Here is a 10,078-nt window from a genome sequence, read left to right as displayed (position 1 = left end):
TTTAACTTAATTACATCTGCAAAGATCCCCTTTCTTTTTCTTTTTTCCCTTGAGATGGAGTCTCACTCTGTTGCCCAGGCTGTAGTGTAGTGGCACAGTCATAGTTCATTGCAGGCTCAACCTCCTGGATTCAAGCGATCTCCCACCTCGGCCTCCCAAAGTGCTGGGGTTACAGGCGTGAGCCACTGTGCCTGGCCCAAAGATTCCCCCCGCTTTATTATTATTATTTTTTAAATAAAATCACCATTCACAGGTTCAGGGAATTAGGAAATTGACGTATCTTGTTAGGGACAACCATGCAACCCACTGAAGCGATGTGTATATTTATGTATTTAAGGAGAGGGAAGACAAAGAGAAGTGACCTTTTTTTTCCCACTCCAAGTTTTCATTATTTGTTGAACTGTTCCCAATGTCCCTCTCTGGTGACTCTCCACTGAAGATAGTTTACAACTTTTTCTTTACATATAATTGAAAAAAAAAAAAAAGAGAGACTTAGTCATTTCTTTGATCTTCATCATTGGTTGTCAGGTTACAGTGATTAACTTTATAGGTTTAGACTAAGCTATGGGCCCCTCAGTCCCCCAGAACTCCTGTGTTTATGTAGTAATCCCCCCTCTCTCGTGTGTGTGTGTGTGTGTGTGTTTTTTCTTCTAGGAAAGTAAATACTCCCAGTTATTTACCTATGAGCAATTCTAAGAATTCTCATTCCTCTCTAGGTTGAGTAACACAGACTGCATCTTGTGGGCTGACATAACGCACATATGTGCTTTGACTTCTCTTGTAACCAAGAGCTGTTCAACACTGACAGGCGGCACTGTAACCCAAAGAGTACTTTACTGGTAGATTTCCTAGTTTTTCCATGACCCTGGCTGAGCAAATGTTCTTTAGATTTGACCTAGAAAACCCTTCTTGTGTGTTTTGTAGCTTCACAAGCCACTGCTAATGTACCTTCTTCACTTGGGCCACCCACCGTGATTTCTGTTCTGGATTCCCTGAGCCAAATACCCTTGATGGGATGGTTCAGTGATGTGGATGGATGGCTATTTGTATAAGGGCTGAAAACTAGTTTTTTAAAATGGGAGAGCTGGGCAGTTACTTATACTCTGAAGCCCTCCTCTTTCTCTGCTGGGGCTTTCCCAGCACTTCCTCATAGTTCCGTGTATTTCAGATAAGATATCATGATTGTTAGGAAAAAAAAAAAAAAAGAAAGTTAGTTTTTAGCCTTCTGACTTTTTAAGTCAAGTGAGACTTTTATAATTTAGTAAATAGTAGCTCATTTTTATGGTAGCTATTTGATGATTTTAATTCTTGAGCGGCACTGAAGAAATCCAAAGAAGTTCAGTAGAGAGTAATAGCTGTAAAGGGAAGAAGGGTGATTTGTCAAACTTCAGAATCAACTTTAAATGTAAAAACAAAAAGATCATTCCACCAACTCAAACCACCTCTTCATGGTCTGAGCCCTTGTTGAGTGAGGAGAGAAAACATTTACAGAACACCTGGAAAGACCTTTGGGCCTGGAGCTTAGAAATATGTGGAAGCCTCATATAATGAGTTCTTTATTCATTCGGTGGACAGCCAGGTCACTAAGGAGCACTTTTTGATAAATTAGTGACTAAAATCCCCTTGGGCCATCTCCTAAAATGATCTTTATCATAATAGCTACAGTAAAAAGAAAGAAGGAGAGGTATTAATATGGGTGGAAGTCAGGACAGTTTCCTAATGCCATGGCTTACAATTCTGAGATTTCTCCAGGCATCAGGACATGTGCGCCACAGGACTTTGCTCTCTTAGGAGATCCTTTAGTTGGTATCAGATGTGGCTGTGGAGGGTGCTTTTTAAGCATTGCTAACTATGGGTGGGTCCCTCTCAGAAGGAAGGACTGTAAGAGGTATGAAACTTCTGAGAAAATGAGCTGTCTTCTCTTACCAAGCGTCTGCAGCCAGCACAGTGCTGTAGGCTTTAGTTGTCTGTCAGTTCCCAAGCTGAGCTGTCTCCTTCATGGATAGGATTTGTTTGTTTAGAAAAAACAACAAACGAAGTTCATTCTGTTTATAACTCAGAGCATTTGTTTTTTCTGCTGTGGCTAAAATACTTATTTATTCTTTCCTAGAGGAGAAAAGAAAAAGAGAACAATTAAAAACAAGAAAAACAAAACTAGATATTCTAAATTTCACAAGTGTTTTTCACAAAGAGACTAGGCAACATTTTTCCTTAAAGAAAATTAATTTTTTTTTTTTTTTTTTGAGAGACCAGGATCTCACTCTCTCACCCTAGCTGGAATGCAGTGACATGATCACAGCTCACTGCAGCCTCACCCTCCCAGGCTAAAGTGATCCTCCCACCTCAGCCTTCCAAGTAGCAGCTGGTACCATAGGTGCACACCACCATGCCTGGCTAATAATAGTCTCGAACTCCTGGGCTCAAGTGATTTTCCTGCTTCAACCACCCAAAGAGGTGGGATTACAGGCATGAGACACCATGCCTGGCTGAAAATCATTATTAATTTAAAATGTCAGCAACCTTTTATCTAGACTTTGATCTTACCTACACTACAACTGTCTCTTGTGAGGGACATAGGAAGACCTTTGTTAGTGTCTCTCTGGTGATAAAATTGGGAAACCAAGGCTGGACATGGTAAAGACCCTGCCTTTACAAATAATAATCATTAAAAAAAACTGGAAAACTGAATTGCCAAGTGATTCTGTGGCTTGTTAGAAGGCTGCAGGTGAGACTTTGATGCATTTCTCCTGAAGTGTAATGTTGTGTCCTTTTCACGGGACAGCCCCTGGAAATCCTGTGTTGCTACTTGTCCTGTTTCTTAGGATCAGCTGTCAAGAATAATCTGCTTCCTGCCCAGCCTGGCTTCTGTATTAAGTAGTTGGTAATTTTGTAGCTATTGATGAGGAGTCTGAGGCACTTACTTTTTTTTTACACTGACCTGGTGGTTCACGGGTGTGGAGATACCAGGGAGGAGGGGCTGTGTGAAAGTCAGAGCTGCTCTTTTTCCTGGTTTTATCCAGTCTGAGTCTCCCAAGGCAGAGACGTTTGGGAGTGAGAAGTGAGTGTGGATGGATCTAAATATATCTCTTCCCAGCCATTTTGAAAACGGTTTTTCCAAGTTGTGCTTTTTCTGAAACAGTTTTTTCTCTTTGTTACCAAATTATGCACGTAGTGTTAGACATTTCTGTACAGCCTTGCCTAGTGGCGTTAGTCGGGGCGGAGTCATCACTTGCCTTTCTTTCTTTCAGACCGGAACATGAACATTTTGCAGTACTGCCCCTCTTCCGACATCTGGACGCTGTTTGAAACGTGTGACGTCCACATTCGCAAGCAGCAGATGGTGTCTGTGGAAGAGACCATCTACATCGTCGGGGGGTGTCTCCACGAGCTGGGGCCCAACCGCAGGAGCAGCCAGAGCGAAGACATGCTCACCGTGCAGTCCTACAACACCGTCACCCGTCAGTGGCTCTACCTCAAGGAGAACACGTCCAAATCGGGTCTTAACTTGACTTGTGCGCTCCATAACGACGGCATCTACATCATGAGCAGAGATGTCACCCTGTCGACCAGCTTGGAACACCGAGTGTTCCTCAAGTACAACATCTTTTCAGATAGTTGGGAAGCATTTCGGCGTTTTCCAGCTTTTGGACATAACTTGCTGGTTTCTTCTCTTTATCTGCCCAATAAAGCAGAAACATGACTGAATTGAATTAGTAGATGAAAGAAACCTGGTTCAAGATTTTTTTTAAAATGTGGTGTCCCATTCCAAGGGAGACCGATTCCTAAAGGGTAAAGAAGGGTTAAAGTAGGTCACATATATACAGTAGCAGCTGTAAATAAGCTTACTTGAATTAATTACTTGAAAACTGTTGGAAAAAAGAGACCAACTTTGTTATTTTTTAAATTATTGATTTTTAAATTATGGGAGCAAATCCATCTCCAGACATGATACTCGGGCCAATGACGGATCATCAAAATGTAGATTCATTGTGTCTGTGTGGTAAAGGGCCAAAGTCAATAATTGGAACAAATGGTAAAGATGATTTTAAAATCTGTTGTATTTAGGACCCTTGACATGTCATTAGCACCTTAAGTGAGAGGTTTTCTTATCAATGTGCTTGACAAGCATTCATATTAACATACTCGTTCTCTCTTCTCCATCACCCATACCCACACATACATCTAGTATGTTTAAAATAGGGTTCTGTGTTCAGATATTTTGTTTGCACACTACTTTTTAGGAAACTTATAATGATGGAGCCCTACAGTGAATCCTTACCAGTGTTCAGTCCTCCCCAAAACTTGGATAAAAATATTCTCAGCTATTTTTCCAGCCGTTTTTGCAGTTACAAATGCTGAATAAATAGACTGATGTAACCTTTTATTTTATTTATGTGGCAGACTGCATATTTATGTGGACACATAGGTTGCATTGCTAGGCATTCTGTATGGTTTTAAAGAGGATATATTATTTAGAAAAATGGATATATGAATATTTTTAAAAATTGAGTCTTAAATTTAAATGGGAAGGGAAGAAAACACCAAATAAGAAAAAAATTTGCCTTTAAGAGTTACCTTTATTGAATGTATTTGACTTAGTTCTTATTTTAAGGCTAAAAACACTTTGTCATATTTAAGTCAGGCAACTTTCTAATTTAATCTTAGCTTTGTAATTCATGTTTTTGCTTTTGTAGACTAAGGTAAGGACAGCATTTAAATATTTGTGCTGGAGTGAGGGGAAGACTCTCCTACAGAAGTGGAATGGTTTCTGGTGGTATTTCTGAAGTTAGGTAAAGTGCTTTACCTGCCTTGGTTAATTGAAATAGAATTCAGCTCAAGCAGTTGTTTTCACTGAGTGAGTTAACAATAAAAGCTTCTGCCAGTCATAGGTCAACATTCGTCAAAAATATATATACTCATACTTATGGAAATTTTATTTTGATTGAAAACACTCTGAAATTATCTGATATTTTGTGATGGAATCAGTTAAACTGTGAGCTGGATTCCATTTTTCTGCAGTAACAGCAGGCAGAACCATTTCAGTTAGCATGTGCCTCACTTTAAGAAAGTCCCGTAAGGGGAAAAAAAACTGTCAGAACAAATTCATGCATTCAACAAACACTTACTGAGTGCCTGGAGTATGCCGTCCACTGTGCAGATGTAGGTAGGACAGGGGCTAATCACTTAGAGTTCTTCAGTTTATTAGCGGAGTCATTACAGGGTTTCTTTACAACCATGGCCTCTAGTATACTTAAAATAAGGGTCCAGTTATAAAAAGCCTATTTGCACAACTTTTTGGGAATACTTCTATTAACTAAAATGAGGTAAGCCATTATTTTGGACATAGAGATCTTTGTATCTTATCACCAAATAATCTTATCTCTAGTCTACTTATAACTTTGTAAGGGTTTCTAAGCTGTGCCCATTTATTCCCAAATATTATGCCCTTAAAAAATAACCTCTGAACCAAAATCTTCCCAGGAATAGTACTTAATAGATTTTAATGTTAATTTATATTCATTGTAGAAATGAATTTCCAGTGACCTATAATTTCATTACATATATTTTAAAATTTAATTTATTTTAGATGATGTTAACTTTTTGTTGCTGAAAAGCTGAACTTTTTAAAGACTTAGTCCTATACATTTAGAAGATGAGTCAGTTGAATTAGTACTGGACAAACAGTTGGAGATTAGTTTGCACATAAGCACATCATATCCAATACAGTATTCCAGCCAACCAGTTAATTCTCTTCCTGATTACATTCATTGGGTCTGTTTGCCTAATGTTGACAATTAAATTCTTGGATCAAGTGGAGGTATGCTGTGATCCACAAAGCTCTTTTATAACCCAGGTTTTGTGTGTGTGTGTGTGTGTGTGTGTGTGTGTGTGTGTGTTTGCATATTATAGACAGACATCTAACAAGATTTTGTTATTCTGGGCTGCCAAGAGTACTTGGGAAAGGTGGACTGTGCAATAGGAACCGATCTGTGCATGTTGTGTCATCGTCCTTCCTGCTGCGCACATCAGCTCTGTTGACATTTCGAAGGGTCGTTTTAATTTAGCTCTGTTCTCTTGTTGGTGCCAGTATTACATTGAAGACTCTCACCTGTGATAGAGGCAATGTTGCTTGGAAAATCTTCCTTCAGGTGGAGCTTGCAGTTAGCTGAGATTGCGCCATTGCACTCCAGCCTGGACGACAGTGCAAGACTCTCTCCAAAAAAAAAAAGAAAGAAAGAAAGAAAAAAACCTCCCTTCATCCCACAGGACTGTCCTTTACTCTTTGATAGTATCTCTCTATTTTCTTCCCAATTCTCTAAATACTTTATCATTTTCTTCTGAGATTCTTCTGAGGGATGCTGACCTCCCACTATGGGGAAAGGGGTTGCTTGGAGGACCTGGGGTGGCATTCCCCAACCAGAAGCACCCTATTTTATAGATAGCAGTCTGAATGGTAGAGAGAGAGTCCTGTGTGTGGGTTGTTAGAAGGTTGGTTCTTCCTGTCATTCTCTCTGGCTTTCCTTTCAACCCTCGTAGTTTCAGAGGCCTCTCCCCTTAGCATCCTTTAAAAGGTTTTCTGATGAACGTGTAAAAGAGTTGATCATTTCAACAGTACTGGTTAAGTCACAATGACGAAGTGCTGAGAAGGTTATGGGTACCAGGAAGAAACAAACAGAAGTCTTAAGATTAGAATGAGAACCAAAGATAATTTAACCCTGCCATTTTTTTTTAACACCAAGATCCTAAGTTATTCCAAATGCCTTAGATATCAACAAAAGCTACACACCATTGAGATGGGCAAAATTCTTTCTCTACAGAGGTAGTAATCAAGTAAATGCCTGTTCTCTCTCAATGAATTGTTGCTTATTGAGCATTGTGGGTGATGTGTTTTCAGATTTCTAGGTGAAGTTCTGACCCTACCTGTTTGGCCAAAGACATACATTGAGAGGAAAGGCCTTGGTCTTCCTGATCAACCAGCACTTAACGAACAGTGGCTTAATGCAGATCACTCAAGAGGCAGCCTAGCAATGTAAAAGGAGTATGAGTAGGGGTTGGGTGCCTTTTTCCTAGACCAGGAGTGGGAAATACATAACACCTGTGCCACCGCTCTTTTAAGGAGGCATCATGAATGAGTGCAGCATTCCTGTCCTCTGTGCCAGGATTTGCTCTTAGAATCCATGTCAGATTGGTGCTTCCAGACATCTATTCCCAGTCCATCAAGTGAAATGAAGGCTGTTCACCATCCCTGCCTTAGAGGAGTTGAAGGAATCAAGTTGGTAGATACCAACCAAAATGGCTTTGAAAGCAGTGAGCTGATTGAGCTCCAGTTCTGTGGTTACCAGAAATACTGAGTGTCTGTCATTTGCAAGACAATGCTAAGAACTGAGAATACAGACATAAATAAGTCATGGTCCATGACCTTGAAGAGTTTATGGCCTTATAGAGAGGTTCACTGTAATTGTCTTCACCAGGGCATCATCTCAAAAATGCCCACTTTTGTCTGGCACATTGGGGCTCGGTGGTCTGGTGGTCCCTTCGGTCTTGGCCCTATCCTTTGTTTTTGTGATTTGCTAACAATCATCACGAACCAGTTTTGTTTTTCTCTTAAATTTGAACATCACATCCTGTGTTTTAGGTTTTTGCTCTATGCCTTTTTCTCATTCCTTTTCATAGTCTTCTCTGTACTTCTTTTTTTGTGTGTGAAAAAATGAAAATCATATGTAATCTGCTTTATTTAAAAATGCTCACTAAGCACTGCAGACTTTGCAGTTAGGGGCTCAGCAGCTTGGTCCAGTGAAAAGGAGGAGTGAAGCCAGGGAAGTTAGTATCCAAGAGGGGCAAGCTGATTGCATGTGCATTTATACCTATGCCTTTAAAACATTCCCATAAAAAGTATTAATAAATTTCCATTCCACACTAGGACTGATGAAAAGGCGGTTGATTTTGCCTTGTGATAATTATCAAAGGATAGTTTTTCATCCTTAGGTTTTATTCAAATAAGAGTTTTTTTTATTTTTATTTTCTCTGTTAACTTAGGAACACATCATAAATTCACACCAACTGACACATTGCTGACATCTGTACTTGACATAACCATTTTTATTCCTACCGGAAGCATTAAATATAAAAGATGGTTAATTTTGAAGAGCAAAGGGTGCTGAAATGACTTGTACGGCTGGCTGGTGCTTTCTTAAATGGATTGCCATAGTTTAGTAAAGAATGTGATTTACATTATTGTCATTTTTTCTATTAAAACCTTAAGAATGGGGCGCTTTAGCTGTCCCTGCAGTGTTTTCATATCTAGTAGTCATTTTAGGGAAAGTGATAATCTGTAAAATGAATAGTTATGTTTTGATATGACTGATACTTTCTTTGTTAAAAGGGTGTATTAAGTCTTCAATTTCAAGTGTAGCTTAAAAGTGTAAACATTATGTGATTCATTTGAATACAAGAATGCCTATGAAGTACTCACTATAACAGCATTCCTTTTGTGTTTAGAACTATAGAAGAAAATATCTTCAAATAAAGTAGTTCTCAGTCACTTTTTGTTATCTAAGTTGTATGTATCAGTTACGTATGCAGGGCTGTGCCAGGACTGGGAGGAAATGGGTGAAGCGACTTGGGAGCCTGAGGTGGGAGGATTGCTTGGGGCCAGGAATTTGAGACCTGCTGGGCAACAGTGAAATCCTGTCTCTACAAAAAATAAAAGAAATTAGCCAATATGGTGTTGTATGCCTGTAGTCCCAGCTACTTGGGAGGCTGAGGCAGGAGGATTGATTGGGCCCAGGAGTTTGAGGCTGCAGTGAGCTCTGATTGCGCCACTGCACTCCAGCCTGGGCAAACAGTCCAAGACCCCAACTCAAGAAAAATCTACAAATAAATGGACAGCCATTTCCTACACACTCAGGACACGCTGATGGAGGAGAAGGAGGATGGCTGACCCAGCAGAGCGACACCCAAACCTAACCGAGCACTTTTTTTTTTTTTTGCCAGGAATTATTCTAAGCATTTTTTAATTTAAATTATTTAATCCTCACATGAATCCCATGTAGTAAATACAAATATTATCCCCCACTTTACAGTTGAGGAAACTGAGGCACTGTAGGTTACAAACTGTCATTTGAGAAAGGAGAAGGGAAAACTACATTGGTCACTGGTCTAAAGGGTATCCTTTCTCTTGCTGGTGGAGGAGTTGGTTTCCGAGTGAGCCAGTCTGGGAGCGTCTGGTCCTGCTTTGCAGCAGCGCGTTCCATGGCTGACCTGCGTGGTGGTGACGTGGCAGCTTCTTCCTGTGGGCGTGGTTACAGGAGGTGTGTGGAGGGGAGCCTGAACACTTCCGCGGAGGCCAGGGATCCCAGGCTCCTGTTTGTAGGCCATCAACAGTTCCTTGGCAAGAAAACTTTAAAAACCCATTTAGGGCTGGGCACGGTGGCTCACACCTATAATCCCAGCAGTTTGGGAGGCCGAGATGGAAGGATTGCTTGAGCCCAGAAGTTCAAGGCCAGCCTGGGCAATACAATGAGACCCTGTCTCTATTAAAAAATAAATAAATAAAAACTCAGATGCTGGTAAATCCGATCTCCAGCAACTCCATAGGATAAAGGCCCAGATTTAGAGGAGCCCAGTTTCTTTAACTTAGAGCCCATCTTTATTATGTCTGTCTGTTAGCCACAGGCTTCCTGTCCCTGCCTCCACCTTCAGTTTGATGGTGTCAGTCTCTCTCTAGCTTTGGGATAGTCTGAAACCATAGGGGCCTGGCGTTTCCAGACTACATCCCAGGGAATGCTGCATTAGTAGAAATGATTACCTCTGTGTGGCAGGAGGTGTTTGGGGAATAAAATACCCACCCTATTTCCTCTTCTTCTTCCTTTTTTTCGCCTTCTCCTCCTCTTCCTCCTCCTCCTCCTTCTTGTTTTTGGAGACAGGGTCGTGCTCTGTCACTCAGGCTGGAGTGCAATAGCACAATCTCAGCTCACTGCATCCTCGGTCACCTGGGCTCAAGTGATCCGCCCACCTTAGCCTCCTGAGTAGCTGGGACCACAGGCACTTGCCACCACACCCACCTAATTGATTTTTT

The 10,078-nt window shown here is 40.7% G+C and overlaps 1 protein-coding gene across 1 annotated transcript; it reads left to right on the top strand.

The window, feature by feature from the left end:
- Positions 1 to 427: 427 nt before the first annotated feature.
- LOC105534284 (kelch-like protein 42) lies at positions 428 to 8,542 on the top strand. Its single transcript, XM_011972985.1, has 2 exons — positions 428 to 2,106; positions 3,199 to 8,542. Exon 2 carries the CDS (start codon positions 3,257 to 3,259, stop codon positions 3,698 to 3,700), a length of 444 nt encoding a protein of 147 aa, XP_011828375.1. The 5' UTR covers positions 428 to 2,106; positions 3,199 to 3,256; the 3' UTR covers positions 3,701 to 8,542.
- The last annotated feature ends 1,536 nt before the right edge of the window (positions 8,543 to 10,078 follow it).

This window comes from Mandrillus leucophaeus, unplaced genomic scaffold, assembly GCF_000951045.1.
Source record: "Mandrillus leucophaeus isolate KB7577 unplaced genomic scaffold, Mleu.le_1.0 Scaffold1329, whole genome shotgun sequence".
NCBI lineage: Eukaryota > Metazoa > Chordata > Mammalia > Primates > Cercopithecidae > Mandrillus > Mandrillus leucophaeus.
The sequence above is the reverse complement of the archived record's forward strand: the minus strand, read 5'-3'. Positions and strand labels throughout refer to the sequence as shown.